Here is a 15,767-nt window from a genome sequence, read left to right on the forward strand (position 1 = left end):
ACAGACAGACAGACAGACAGATAGATGTTTTAATCACTAGTTATCAATGTTTCTCACTCTTAACCAAGACCTATTGACCTTGTGCTCAGTTTTTATACTTTTATACAAGGAACTCTCAATTACTTAGCCAGGTCTTCTACAAGAAGCCTTCCAACATTCCTCGGTGTCCTCTTTTTCTGTTGAGCATACATGCTGCTGTGGTTTCTCAGGTGTTGTATGGTAGCTACCAAGAACATATAAGTAGGTCAACCCTCTCTCAGCTCTCATGCCATCAAACTAGAAATATATTGACATTACAAACTAGAGAAATATTGACATTAGAAGTGGTGTACATCTCAGTTTCTCATGTGTGTGTGCCATGTTTTTTCCAACATCAAAGGTAACCGATGATAATAGCTTTGTAAGCGTCAAGCACGTCTTGACATGTCAGTCTCTTTTCAATAATGTCTGCAGGAGGGGAAACCACACACCAACACACTTTGCAAGCAACAGAATGGCTGTGACAAACTTCCTGCTGCCTCACCTTCAAACAGCCTTCTGAGTCATTTCCTGTTAACGTAACCATGCTCACACTGACTGAAATTCTCTCACAAGAACCAGATTTCAGCTACTGATACACACAGGAACTGAATAACAACCTCACAAGGAGCCAAAAGGTCTGTTACTCAGGGACACTGATTTTATTTATTTTTTTTTAAACCAAATACAGAACACTTCAGCATCAGATAAAACAATGTAAAGCGCCTTACAGAGAGCCATTGTACTAAAAAAAAGTGGCACTGATAAACCATTAGGTCACATGCACATATAAACCCAGAGTCCCTGACTTTTTCCCTTCCGAGACTCAACAAGAGCTTCTTGGCCACAGTTTATAATACATACATTTCAAATAGCCTCTGGGCTCACAAAGCAAGTATACATACCAAGTCTTGAACTCTGTAAGAATGCCTTCACACTATTTTTTTGCTCCCTCAAACCCCAGTGCCCATTTTACATGCAATATTACAGGACGCACACTACTTTTGAAGTGTTGCCAGGACCTTTCAGTGATCATTGAGGCAATCTTGAAAAAGCTAATAACGGTTTTTAGGAAAATGACAGTGATTGGTCGGGAAGTAAAAATCGGACTGCAGCTCAGAGGACAAGTGAGAAAAATAAATACGAACAATCATCTTGAAAAGAAAGAATAAGCATTTTAATGAAATTTTTTATAAAAAAATGTAAATTTAACTGGCAATATTCCAGTGTTAGTTTTGGGACATTCACCAGCACACAACGCAACATCCTAGTTTAACTGTGGATGCATATCGTCAAATCACACACAAGCAGCACCTTGTTTCTTGATTTACTGCTTCCGGAGCTACAGCAAAGGCAACGAAATGTCTTCCTGGGCAGAGTCAAATCAAACTTTTTTATTGCTGATTAAAAAAATAAATTAAAAAAATACAGACAGCAAGCTAGGATAATTATTTACCTCTTAGAACTGGTAACGGCGTTAGTGTACACATCACCCTTTTTTCTCCCCCTTTTTTCTTTTGCATCTGAACAACTAAAGTAAGCTGGTAAAGTTCAATCCAAATTGAATATCCAAAGACAATCCATTTAAGTATGTTAAAAAGAATAGATTCAGAAAAAACACTCCAGATACTGAAGCCAGTTCTCCAGCACCATGGTCTTACAAGGCCACAACATATTAGGACTTGTAGTGAAGCTCCATACTTTAAAAAAAAAAAAAAAAGGTTTCCCTTCGAGTTGATTTCTCATGGACACACATGGATCCCAGCCGTGTCCATCCATCCGTCCGTGCCCCTCGAGATTCTGATTGGCTGTTTGATTTTGGCGGGAACTAGAAGCGCGAGTGCGCCTACATAGCTTATTTTTGTCTACAGATAATTTCATATTTATCGTGTTTTTTCACCGAGGACAACTCAAACAGCACAAAATCATTTTTACAAACTTTAATACAAACTTTACAAAGATGTCAGAACAAGTTAGCCAAGGAGAGAAAGATGAAGTCAAAACCGGGAAGAGAAAGTTTTGACAGAGGAAGAAAGGGGAGGGAAAATAAAAATAAAACAAAAATGTGAAAGAGCTAGAGAAAGGCAAAGAAATCTTTCACAAGAAACGTGACAAGCTGAAAGAGAAAGAAAATGTGCAAAAAATGAATTAATAAAAATGATGAGTTGTAGGAATTTAATTCTAAATAGTGATGCTGATTTTGAAATTACTGCGAAATCCTTCAGGATCTGACAAGTTGACCTGAATCCAGTCAATCAGTGTTTTCATGAATCGTGTAGCTTTTGTTTTCAAAACATTTTGCTATAAATCCCTAAAGCACACTGTAGTTTATAGTAATAAAAATAATAATATACATGCGAGTTTGGAGAAATTTATCTTCGTGATAAAATTGAAACGCATCAAAGTACATCTGTTGCATGTTGTTTGTTTCCATTTGAATGGAAGCTCCACTATTAGGTAGGACCTAATTTTATATTAGCTTTTTTTATACACTTGTAAAATTGGTCAGCCTACAACAACACAACTGCACAACTTTACATGCTCAGCTGAATTTAGCAATCTATTTTTTATTCTAATGATCTAATGTTTGCAGAGCACTGGTTAGCTAACTAGTCTTGCTAATTAACTTGATGTGTGCACACATTGTCTAGTGCCGCTTTTCCACTACCAACGCGGCTGAGTTGGGCTGAGCCGTGCCGTGCTGAGCTGGGCTGAGTCGAGCTGAGTGGGGCTGCTGGAGTTGCATTTCGACTACAACCGCGCTGAACCGTGCTGGCTGGAAGTGGGTGGACACATTGGGTGGAGTTAGCGAAAGTGGGTGGACGTCACGTGATGTCGTTAAGCGGCACAAACAGTGACATCAGTGACCTTTTAAGCGGTAGTCTCACGACCCGGATAGTAAACAATAAAAATGGAGGACATGGAGTCGTTAGTGTTGCTGGTCTTGGTGCTGTGGCTTGTTGTCACCGACAACGCCAACAGATACTGGCAAGAGCGTATAGATGAGGCGAGGCGCATATGGCTTCAGAAATTCTCGTAATTCGTAATTCTCTTCCTTCCGGGTTTACGGTGTTTACAGATCCCAGCGTGCTCGCGGGGCGTGTGTGGACACTCCTCCTCACCAATCAGTGCACAGGGGAGTATCTCCTCACGCCCCTAGCCCCACTCGGCTCGGTTTGGCTCGCTTCAGCCCTACTCCAAAACCGTGCTAGTTTTGGGTGCTAAGCAGGGCTGAAGCGAGCTGAGTCGTGCTGTTCTGAGGTAGTCGAAACGCGAGCCGTGTCGGGCTAAAGTGAGCTGAAAAAGGGTAGTGGAAAAGGGCCATAGCATTCCTGCACAAAAAACTGTGTGTTACCTTGCGACCAAAAGCCCATATTAAAGTTCAGTATGGAGAGAAAAAGCAAAAATCAGCTGTTTAAACCTCTAATATTTATTGTGACAAGCTGGCCATGAAACACTGGTCTTTCAAGGAAAACAATGCTCATGCTTTTTAAATACTCTAAGACAAGATGACTGATGGGATATACATCAAAAAACAATATGATGCACATCAAATTCCTCATGCCTTTAGATTTAGGGGACATGTAAACCAATCACTCAAAATCTACAATTAGCAAGAATTCATTAGGCTTGGCAAACCATTTTGCATGTAAACATGTGCGGTACATAGCTCACGTCTTGCCTTCAAAATTAGTGTTTAGTTTAACTGAATTCCAACTGCTATGCTACTTTTCAGAGCAGTACCAGACATTCAGTGCTGTATGTTAAAGCCTTCTGAAAAGGTTTCTTCCTACATTAACTTGACCTGAAATGAATGCATGACAGTTTACTGAGCTTCTCTGACAAATCACTTATCAAGTAACAACTAAACTCATGTGATCACCTCTCATGAGCTCACGTTTACATTTTAGTACGTTTACATAGGACGGGATTCTTCACAGAACTCTGAAATTAGGCTATTAATATAATTACATACGTAAAATCATTAAACCATTAAGCCCCACTTTCCAAGATGAAGAATCTGTCTATACTAGCCTACTATAGCCACAGTAAATAACTTAACATTCCAGTTACATCACACGACAATTTATGTATATGGCCCATTTTTATTGTTCAAATATACACTGTAGTGCAGTGTTACTTTACAGCCCATGCATGTGAACATCCTCAGAGTGGAATGTAGATGTTCTTGTTTGAATGTTATGACATAATATTCTGGTGTTCCTTTGAGAAGAAGCATGTGATGTATTGTGGCCGCACTGGCCATAACCACTGACTGATTTAATATGTTAAATCTCATCTTCCTTCAAGGAATGTGATTCAGTAGACTACATGCGTGTATAACATGAATGGTGGTGTGTGTGGTGGGGTAAGAGAAAGTCAATTACTATAATCCATATACTGGAGATGAGGATTGGTGGATTACCGAGTCTGCTTCCATTGCGTGGCATGGCCATGAAGGACCCCAAGCTGCCCCCAATGACGCTGTGAGGCCGGCGGAGAGGAGGCTTCTTAAACGATCCCGTGTACTGGTGCAAGAATGAGTGCATACTATGAGATGAGGGTGGCCGTCCATTCCTCACTATGGGCTCTGAAACAACAACAACAACAAAGTCAGCAAGTATATGCAACATGTCTCATATACATGCACGTTGATCCACAGAACTAAAAAAAAAAAAATGGTGTACAAAATATATGGAACAAAAACAACTTTCAGTGAAATGAAAATTAAGGTCCACTGTGTGTGACTCTATACAGTACGTCCATCCATTATCTGTAGTTGCTCATCATGTGCAGGGTCACAGGCAAGCTGGAGCCTATCCCAGCTGACTATAGGCGAGAGGTGGGGTACACCCTGGACAAGTCGCCAGTTCATCGCAGGGCTAACACAAAGACAAACAACCATTCACACTCACACCTGCGGTCAATTTAGAGCCACCAATTAGCCTCACCTGCATAAGATATGACTGTGGGGGAAACCGGAGCACCCGGAGGAAACCCACACAGACACGGGAAGAACATGCAAACTCCACACAAAAAGGCCCCTGTCGGCCACTGGGCTCGAACCCAAAACCTTCTTGCTGTGAGGCGACAGTGCTAATCACTATACCACCATGCCGCCTGTGTGACTCTAGTAAACATTTTATGACTGAAAGAGGATCACCTAACCTACCAATTATACTTCATCCTCACAAAAGCCAAAAATCACAACTGTTGCTATGACAACATTCCTCTGAACTAAGATATGACTGTCAGCATCTGGAAAGCCTTGGGTGATTGGTCCATAGTCACCATGACAGCATTTTACCAATGAACATATCGAAGCCACATGAACTCCACCAGCCAGCTGATCCCAGCACAGCACGTCTTTTTACACGGTATTTCCCCCCTTATTTCAGCATTCAGTACAACTCTGTGCTTTCCTCTTAAAGATGGCAAATGGATGAAAATGTTGGGTAATTACAGATAACCCGAGTTTTTTTTTTTTTTTAAACCACACACACAGACCAGAAAGTTATATGCTCCAATGGTCCTATGTGTCAGAAAAGGGTGCCCCCTCAAAAGTATCCTGTTTCCCACCCCATATACTATGAGAATCTTGTAACACCTCATAAAACGAGCTAACTCGCCAGTACAGCTACCACAATGGTTCAAAACGTCTTGCTTAAAGGTAGACTGTTGTTCAGATTTTAAGCTTCAGTCATAAAAAGAATTTTCCCCGATACCCAATTATTTTTGTTTAGTGAACCGAAAGCTATTGAATTCAAATTACATACTTCCAATTTTATTTATTTTTTTACTTGAACAATTAATGAATTTAAGGCCACGTGGCCCTAAATTCTGCACTATTTTTTCTTGCTTCACCATGACCCAATTCAAGATCATAGGTCATGCATCACATGGTAGTCTTTCTCTGTCTGCACAAGGCATTGTGGGATACAAATTTGAAATGGGAGCGAACAAATGACAGTCATCTATATCCCCCGCCCTATAGACCCCTTCGCAGTAAACGTCATTCATACGCAAGAGGAAATTGCGCGCGCAGCCTGGACTCAAAAAAGACTTAGAAATGCCTAGTTGTTGTGTTGTCGGGTGTCAGAATCGTAGCAGTGATGGGGTTAAAATGTACAGAATTCCAGCAGGATCTCACCCATTCCAAAAAAAATCGCCGACGTCTATGGCTACAAGCCATCAAACGTGTAGACTGGGATGAAAGCACCATCAAAAATGTGCGGGTTTGCAGCGCCCACTTAATCACAGGTAAGATCAGGCTATTTATTAAATCTTTCTTTTTTATTCTTTCTAGTCTTCGTTTATTGATGTAGCAAAATACTTTGGTAACGTTTGTCTGATTAGCTGGGTCATAGTTACACAATGTAATGAATATTGTTAGCATGTTAACTTAGCTTTGCATGCAATTTTGTTTGTAGGAGAGGTCTTGCTTGACTCAAGCAGTCCAGATTTTGTGCCATCATTATTTGTGTATGCCGAAAATCACAATTTTAAAGCAAGGATGGAAAGGTAAAATTGTGTGCCCTCACTCTAAATGCCAACTTACGTTGACTGCTCTAACCTAGCTCCCGCCCCGTTCAGTTTCATTTCTGGTCTCTGCCTCTCGCTTTTTACGCAGCTCTGATTTCTCTTAGCTGCACTCTTTACACTATCATTCCTTTCATGCCATTACCTCCTGCAAATTGCTGTTTAGTGTTGGTATTTGCTGTTGTAGCTAAAGCCACATTGCCATCACATCACTGGCATAATTCGATTAAAACAAAATGAATATGAATGTCCCATTGTTAATCAAGTTGTACATGCCCGCACAATCATATGCGTCTAAAGACTTGTAGGCACGAAGTTTTTCGTGGGTGTACACTGAAGTCTTGTCAATAAGGTACGAGTATATACAGTATCTGGCCATTGTATACCAGGGAACTTACTAACATCGTCCGTCCACTCTTTAATTAAATGCGGATCCGGTAGGCGATGTCCACTTGTTAGAGTTCACTTATTTATGTAGCATTCTCGATCTTGTAACGACAATTGTTTGGCATAAATCAGAGCTCATAATGCCGGTCTATGGGCAGCGCCATTGTTTCTGGGTCCAGGCTGCGCACGCATCCTGGCAATGGTCAGTTTGTTTACAAACATGCGAAGGGGTCTATACACCAACGATATACCAAGTTTCAAGATATTAGGTCACATTTTTTTCAAGTTCTGCTGCAAGAAACCAACCCTACCTCTTTACACTGACCTCAGCAGCCCATGGCATAAGCCCACCGGACCTTTGGTCCAGGTGAGGTAAAAATTAAAATCTCATTTCTTTAGTATCAAAAGGCACATATACATTACTTAACACACATACCAACTTTCAAGACCATACCACTCATAGTTTTCAAGTTCTGCACCGGAAATAAAACCTACCCCTAAGACTAACCTGAGAGACCAAGTCTGAAACTGTTTCCATGGAAACATGAAAAATTAAAATTTCTCAGTATGAAAAGGCACATCTACATCACCTTGTTAACATGCATACAAAGTTTTAAATCCATAATCACAAATAGTTTTGGATACATGCTCCGGAAACAAACACTGCTCTTAGAAACTAAGTCAAAATCTATTTATGTAAAAATTTGAAAGATACTTTTCTTCAAAAATCCAAAATAGTAACAGGCACCAGTTCACATGTTCCTTGATATGTATACAAAGTTTCATGAAGGTATCTTCAGTAAAGATATGGCCCGGAAACGAAAACGTGACCGGACAGACGGACCCCATCTCTATATCCACCTCCAAAACTTCATTTGGGCAGGGGATAAAAATGGAGGACACAAATGAAACATGAAAGACCGACTACAGTAACAGAAAGCGAGAAGAAAAGATGTTATGTTGCAAAGGAAAGGAAACGCAGGACCAAACTAATAAATATCAGTGGTCAGCGAGCACCTTGGTGTGATCAGCTGTTTGTCTAGCGACAGAATGATGTAACACTTAGTGCACAGTCAAGGTAAACCTGTAGATGGCAGTAATGCGACACTGGATGCCAGCTGCTGTAAAACCCAGAAGAAGAAGGTAAACCTGTGCATGTGCACACAGATTCTGTCTGTCTGATTGACGGCACAAAGCAAGCAATTTCATGCACATTATTTGCTAAGGAATCCCCTCAAATTAAATAACTTCCCAGCCACAGAATGGTCTGGGTTTTTTTTGTTGAGATATTACAGAAATAAACACCTCACAATGACCAAATTTTAGAGGGAACTAAATCTCACCGATTTTATGAAATGGAAAAGGTTGTCTAGCTTTAATTTCAGATTTAAATAACTAGAGCAGTGTTGGATGTAGTCTGTAGGGACCAATTAATTTTTTTAATTTTGCAAACAGATTTTGATAACCAGCTTGAAAGTTCATCTGGAAAAAAAAAAACAAAAAAACAAATCCTCAATGTGTATACCTACATCAGAATAGAAAGAAATATGTGAAAGCCATTAGGACAACTCTGGTTAATAATATGTTAAACAGAGCAATAAATTGAATGGGATCATCCAAATTTAACTCCCACCATAATACATTCTGCACATGTGCAAATACCAACAATGACCAAAAATTACAAAAATGTTGAAAAATTAAAAAGAGTAATAGATAGGGTCTGATTAATTGGGAGGGGAGTGAAAGAATTTGCAGAACTTCTCTACATTTTTTCAGTAAGAACATCTGGAGACTGGATGGTCCACAGAGACTGGAAAACACTCTGGTAAGCTACCTGTTAAACTCAGACAGAACTCATGAGCTTGTTATTGTTGTTAAAGCTCTTATCACAGACTTTAAATGCCACCTGCATCATTATGCAAGTATCCATTAAAAAGTCAGTTGTCCTCCAGCTAGGGCTGTGCGATATATCGAATATACTCGATATATTGCGAAAATTCTGTGTGCGATACATAAAATTATTATATCGTAACTATCGAGTATTTTATGGTCATCTTCCGACTTGCGTTTGTTTCGTGTTTGTTTAAAACCTTTTCCGGTGGTTTTCTCTCTGTCCCTCACGCAGTAACGTGAGAGGCTGCCTAAGGGTAAAGAAAACAATAACGTCACGCACTCGCCAACCAATCCCGGTGCTGAAAGGAACTTCCGGGAAGATTTTCTAGTTTCGGTTGTGTTGCCAGATTGAGCGGTTTTAAGTGCATTTTGGCGGGTTTTGAACATATTTTGAGCTGGGAAACGTTAGCAGTATCTGGCAACACTGCCGGCGGGAAGATTTCCTGGTTCCGGTTTACAGCGCTGACTCAGTTCGTGCAATCGCTGGTGCTGCACAGGCTACCGTGTAAGCTCTGGCAATTTCAGCGACAAATTACTTCCTAAAAGAACTAGTAAGGGGTCAGTCAACTGGCATTTTTTGGATATCGCGAGGAGGACGTGGAACAGCAAATGCCAGTTTGTAAAGTGTGCAAAAAAAAAAACGTCATCACGAAAGGCAGCAGCACTACAAATATGTTCCATCACCTGAAACTCACCCGGTACAGTATGCAGAGTCTCTTAAACTCCGAACTACTTGCCCACAAGCTAAACAAACGACCATAGCGGCCTCGTTCTCCAAAGCCACCCCATATGAGAAAACGAGTCAGAGATGGAGCTCTATAACGGATGCGATCACTAACTTCATTGCCAAAGACATGATCCCAATTAGTATAGTGGAAAAACGAGGCTTCCAAAAATTACTAAACACACTCGATCCCAAATATGAGTTGCCTGGTCGCAGACATTTTACAGAGAAGGCGATACAGGAATTATACACATCTGAGAGGCAGAGCCAGAAAACATTCAGTTCAAAAGTGTGCAAAGAGAGAAATTATGTTTTGCAGATCTCTCTCTTCTCTCCCTCAATCTCTCTCTCTCTCTGTTGTGAATGTTCCAGTGGTTCTCAGTAGTCAGGTTAATAGCTTGGAGATCTATTATTTTAAAATAATTTAATGAATGAGCACTTTTCTTATTTAGGCTAAATGTCTCAGTGTTGAGCTTGCACTTTATTGATTTCAGCTCTGAGCAGCTCTGTATTGAATTGCCCCTTTGTTGCAATTTTCAAGATTGTTTTTGCAGTTTGTGCCACATCTTTGTTGAATAAAAATAGTCTTATTTCAACTCAATTGTGATTAATCACTAACATGAAAATTTAAAATGTGTTGTTGAAAACCACCTGTAAAATTAACCAAGAATGTTATTTAATCTGCAGGGATTGTAGTGAAAACAGTAAAGAGTAAAAGTTAGATTTCATGGGGTCCTTTAGAGGAGATTTAAATATATCGAGATATATATCGTATATCGTGAAATGGAGAAAATGTATCGGGATATTCATTTTTTCCCATATCGCACAGCCCTACCTCCAGCTTTATTGGCACCCTTCATAAAAATCAACAAGTGATTGTATAAACATTACACAATTATTCATGCCCCCAGATCCCCCTAGTTTCGGTTCGCGCCTTCAGCACTCAATTGTCTGTGCATTACCATGCCAGAATTTAGGGCTTTAATTTTTTTCTGGGGAAAACACTGAATTTGTTCAGTGCTTGGGTTATAAATATATGAAATTGCCCACATGTAAAAATCTTTGTTGTCCCTTATGCCTTCAGCAGAAAGGACAGAGGTGGTTGTTGGATATAAGGGATATTTTAAAATACTATTAAACAAAATTAGGGCTTTTTCTTCTTCTTGGGGAGGGATAAAAATCTAACGTCTGAAACGGTTAGGAACCTAATGGGAATTGACGCACATTGGCAGTGATGCATGTTATATTTATTTTAAAAAAAAAAAATCACTGTGCTAAAAACAAACATTAAAACTATACAAGGTCTCCATGTCTGCAATAAAAAAAAAGCCATCCCTTATTTTTACAGTGCATTATTCTTTTGATATATTAATTAAGCTGATGCAAAAAAGAAAAGAAAGAAAGTGTTTGGAGAGGATTCAAGAAACCTTTAGACACTGCAAATCAGCACTATGTCTTCAGAGAAGTACTATGTACTAGCATCCATTATCTCAAGGTGACTTTGTGAGCTTTTGTCATGTGGTATGATGCTCCTCAACACCTGTGTAGCTGATGTTTCCCTGGCAGTCACATCTGGAAACTGTGGCTAAGGTGTGGTTTAATACCAGAACCATCCTGTGCACACTATCCATTTTTGAAGAAGTCCCCCTTGAAATCAAAACATCACCCCCACTACACACACGCTATTGTTTTTCAGGTCACCAACTCCTCCACTTGACCTCTCACTCACTCGCTCAGATGAAGTGCTCATCTTTTTTGCTAACATTCAATCCTTGTTGAGCTAAAACGAGTAGTTATGCTTTTGTGTCATGCATGACACATGGTTGGTCAGTTCACACACTAGTTCTTATTGGGTATAATTTCTTTGGTAAAACTTAGGACACTCAATAGTACAGCATGTTTGCTAATTCAGTGCTAGTGTGCCAAGTGTAGCTCTTGCAATTTGAAAAAACATTTTTTCAAAATCAGTTTCAATGTAAAGCTGGCTATTGTAACAACCAATTTCCCGTCAGGAAACACAGTATTTCTGATTTGGAATTCAGACTCTCGTAGGGATGCAATATATTTACCTGGACTCTCAAAAATCTTTGCAAGTCATCACAGCTAGTGAATCCATGACACAAAATGATCAAATACCAGGTAAAATAGTTGAGACAATTGCAGGAGGTCCTGCCTCGAATAATGCCAGGCTAACCTTCCTCATAGTTCCGGTTACAAATTGAGACATTTGTACAGGCCAATTACAGATATTTACATTTTATCTTAAGTGCACTTAAATTACTGTCAAAAATGTTTGTCATTGCATAACAAACAGCAGATCAGCTTCCACTATGATTCTCTATCCGAAAACTTACCGTGTGCTTCTGTATGAAAAGTACGTCCGTGTCCTCCACTTTCCACCTGTCTCTCCCACCTGTGCCTGCACACACTCCTGCCAACACCACCTGTCCTGCTGTCCTATACATGACATCACCCTCTTAACCTCTAATCCACTCTTGCATGGTTACAGAACTGTGTAACTTTGGGTTACATAAGCTGATAAACAGGAGCTCCTAAACAGAGAAATTTTGGTCTCTGATTTATTTCAAGTCACTATATGGCAGAAGTTCTTTATTTCAACCTTCATCATCATGAACACACTTCCTTTCCATTTAAAAAACAAAGTAAAAATAATGCCGTTTTGTTTGACTCCTTTGGTATAAGCGCATAATATCTAGGCGACTCCTTGCGTGTCGTTTCACCGTGGCTTGTTGCTAGGCAACGGAGCTAAAGTGAGAATGACAAGCTCTCAGTCGTCAGTGAACCCCTGAAGAACCTGCCTCTGTGGCATCTCTGAGCCCTAAAACATGTGTGCGTGTGTGTGTGTGGGTGGCAGAAGGTGTTTACTGAAGCGAACAGAGAAACAGAAAATGATGCTCAACTTCAGATGATTATGTAATCGCTAGGTCTTGTAAATGATCTCTCCGATAAACTTAAAACAGTAACAATCCTGTCACCTCACCCAACACCATCTAGTCAGAGAGAAATAATTCTATAAAATGATTTATCCTGGGTTTAAAAAAAAAAAAAAAAAAAAAGTGCACATCTACACACTTGTGCTGTCAGAACAAATTGTTTAAAAGTGTTTCACTGGCCAAAAAAAATAAAATAAAATAAAATAATCCAGAGATTACCTGAGACATGTAAAATGCAGTTAGATATCAGGGACAAGAAAACATTAACATTTCAGGTTTACTGTACGTATTTATCTACCTACATTAAAGTGCATATCCTGGACCAATTTTGTTTTTTTATATGAAAGTATGTCCCTTTACACACTCATCCAGGAGGGTAATTTTACACAAGGCCATCTGTCTACAGCAGAAAAAATAATAAAATAAAATGTGTCTGGAAAAATCCCAAGGGAGTCTGGAGCCAGATTCGTGACATCACCTGCGGAACCGCCAGCAGGCTGCGAGAGCTTGCACGGTTTCAGTGCACAGCCCGTGTAGACCAAGTTTAGCAGCTAGCGAGTTTGCATTGAAATATGGAATTGTCACCCGAGCGCAATGTTACTTCACCTTTGAATGAAGAATATGAGATGTCAGAATTATTTCTTACTCTGGCAACAGTCAACTTGTGAATTGCCGATTTTCTTGGTCTTTTTCTCAGCTCTGCTTGGTCCTCGGCTTCGAGGGCCTCAGTGGATGCGGCACTTTGCCTTCTGTCAGGGGAGACGAACACGGCTTGCTCCTTTGGTGATGCTGACACAGATGGAGACTGTTTTTCTTTGGGCATTCTGACAGATGGAACTGCGTGGTTTTTTTCCAGATCAAGTTGCCTCGCAAAGCCCATTTCCCCACTGCAAATAGTTCTCAAAAGCCCCTTTTCCACCAAAGCAGTTCCAGGGCTGGTTTGGGGCCAGTGCTTATTTTGGAACCGGGTTTTCTGTTTCCACTGACAAAGAACTGGCTCTGGGGCCAGAAAAACTGGTTCCAGGCTAGCACCAACTCTTTGCTGGACCAGAGGAAAGAACCGCTTACGTTAGTGGGGGGCAGAGTTAAGACCAACAACAATAACAAGACGGCAAAAGATTGCCATTTTTAAGCGATGAGAAGCAGCAGCTGTACAAACGCAAAGTCATCTATTATTATTATTGTTGCTGCTGCTGCTTCTTCCGTGTTGTTTTTGCTTCGATATTCGCGCCAAGGTTTATGCAAACGTAGCGACGTAACTGATGTATACAACGACGTAACTGACGTATACAGCGACGTAATGACGTGGCTTCCCTTAGCACCGCGAGCTATGGAAAAGCAAACTGGTTCTCAGCTGGCTCGCAAGTTGAACGAGTTGTGAACCAGCACCAGCACTGGCCCCGAACCAGCCCTGGAACTGATTTGGTGGAAAAGGGGTAAAAGTCGTCGGGCCTTGTGAAGTGAGCACCGCAAATAATGCTGTAGTCTGTAGCATGTAGCCAATTTTTCCGGGTGCCTTGCACGAAGCGTTCCCATTTCTCTCTCATTGTCCAGTCTTTTTTTTTTTCCATGTTTCCCGGGAAATCCAAATGCAAAGTTTTTTCAGAGGTGGACCAATTCGCCTCAAATGGTTTGATTTCAACTGAATTTTTCTGGTATTGCGCAAGGTAAAAAAAAATTGCACAAAATGCAACAGATATTTGACCAAATTTTAATATAAAATAGGAGAATTACATCGATCTTACTCCTGAATTTACCCGTGATATGCACTTTAAAAGTTTAGGACAGAATCCTAACATTTAAAGCAACATTTTACCATCAACGTCCAGTACGTCACACAAGCGTACAGGGAAGTGCTATTGCTAAAGTGTAATTGTGGGTCATTACAATTCAATAGCATTTGCGAACGGAACGTTCCAGCCCTAGTTTGCATACACAGACGAGCATTGTAAGGAACAGCTGAGAAGGAAATAGCCAAAGCACACATCTTATCTACTTGAGGTAGATTGAATAAGATAAATAAGATAAGGCTCTGTCTGGTCAGTAAAAACCCATAAATAGTATACATAAGCACTACCAGACATAACACGCGCGCACACGTAGTACGGAAATACTTTTTTTGCGTGATTAGCAGAAGCTGCAAGCTGCATGTGTCCTCATTACCATTACAGGTGTATCGCTATCTATTTAGAATATCACTACAGTGACGTGGCCACTCTGACAGCTCCAGCCATCAGGTTCGAGGGAATAATTACAGTCGTGGTTTCCTGTTGCCTTCTACTGGATTACTATAGGGGTTTTCTCCTCATTAGAGGTGTAGTTAAGAGAAAACCTTCAGGAAGGTTTCAGGCATGAAATTAGCCAGCTCACATGCATCATGCCCTGACAATGCACGCCATGGACCAGACGCTATTCAAATCACACCTTCCTGCACTTCCCCTCTCGGGTGAGTCGATCAAGGCACAAGAGCCACAACATGTAATGTTTTCCACCAAAGCTTTTCAGCAGCAGCCAAAGCAAAACGCATATCAAGTGCAATAAGATACTGGCTATGAATCACACAAGATGTCCTCAGGCCAGGTAGCAAAGGAAAGTGGGATGGTTTTACACAGTTAATGACCTCATGTAAATCTTACTGCTCGGTTTGAACCAGCCTGTTTACGAACGAAGCCCATCAATCACCCACAGGCAGAGGAGCCAATTCTGCCCATTGCTCTGTGTCACATGCACTGCACTTCACAAATCCTGCTCACAGGGCTGTGGTGACTTATGTAATTACCATCTGACTAACCAAAGAATAAATGAAGGGGGGACAAAAACAGAAGTAGAAGAAATAATGCGCTCCCTCCAGCCTTAATAGCATGGCTGTCTTTGCTGATAAAAACAGGAACACGAGTTCTTGGGTACATCTGCATCTCCGGTTTAACAGCAGATCTCATGTTTACTCTCAGATAGCTCTGGTTATTTAATAGTGAATAATCAGTTAGGTCACCACAAACTAGTCAGATTAAGCTGTGTGTGATTCAATTATTACAATTTCTTTAAAATGATATTTTAGGGAATTAAATATTTAGCCAGTTCAAAAAATAAATAAATAAATAAAAATTAAAAACCCACCCCAGCCACAATGTTTACATTAACAGATAATTTTTAAAAAGAGACTGAATATTTTCCCCTGTGCCTTTAAATTTAACAAAATCAGTTAACACCTATGTAGTCATACAATGTTTGGCATTATGCTGCCAAGTGAT

General features: G+C 40.3%; 1 protein-coding gene across 1 annotated transcript in view; it reads right to left on the reverse strand.

Annotated features, from left to right (window-relative positions):
- The window catches only part of cdk17 (cyclin dependent kinase 17), a 93,299-nt gene that overhangs the window by 29,406 nt on the left and 48,126 nt on the right, over nt 1-15,767 (reverse strand). The window contains exon 3 of the mRNA XM_060903212.1: nt 4,445-4,609. Within this exon, the coding sequence (XP_060759195.1) occupies nt 4,445-4,609 (165 nt within the window). The remainder of the gene's footprint in view (nt 1-4,444; nt 4,610-15,767) is intronic.

Source organism: Neoarius graeffei, chromosome 21 (genome assembly GCF_027579695.1).
Source record: "Neoarius graeffei isolate fNeoGra1 chromosome 21, fNeoGra1.pri, whole genome shotgun sequence".
NCBI lineage: Eukaryota > Metazoa > Chordata > Actinopteri > Siluriformes > Ariidae > Neoarius > Neoarius graeffei.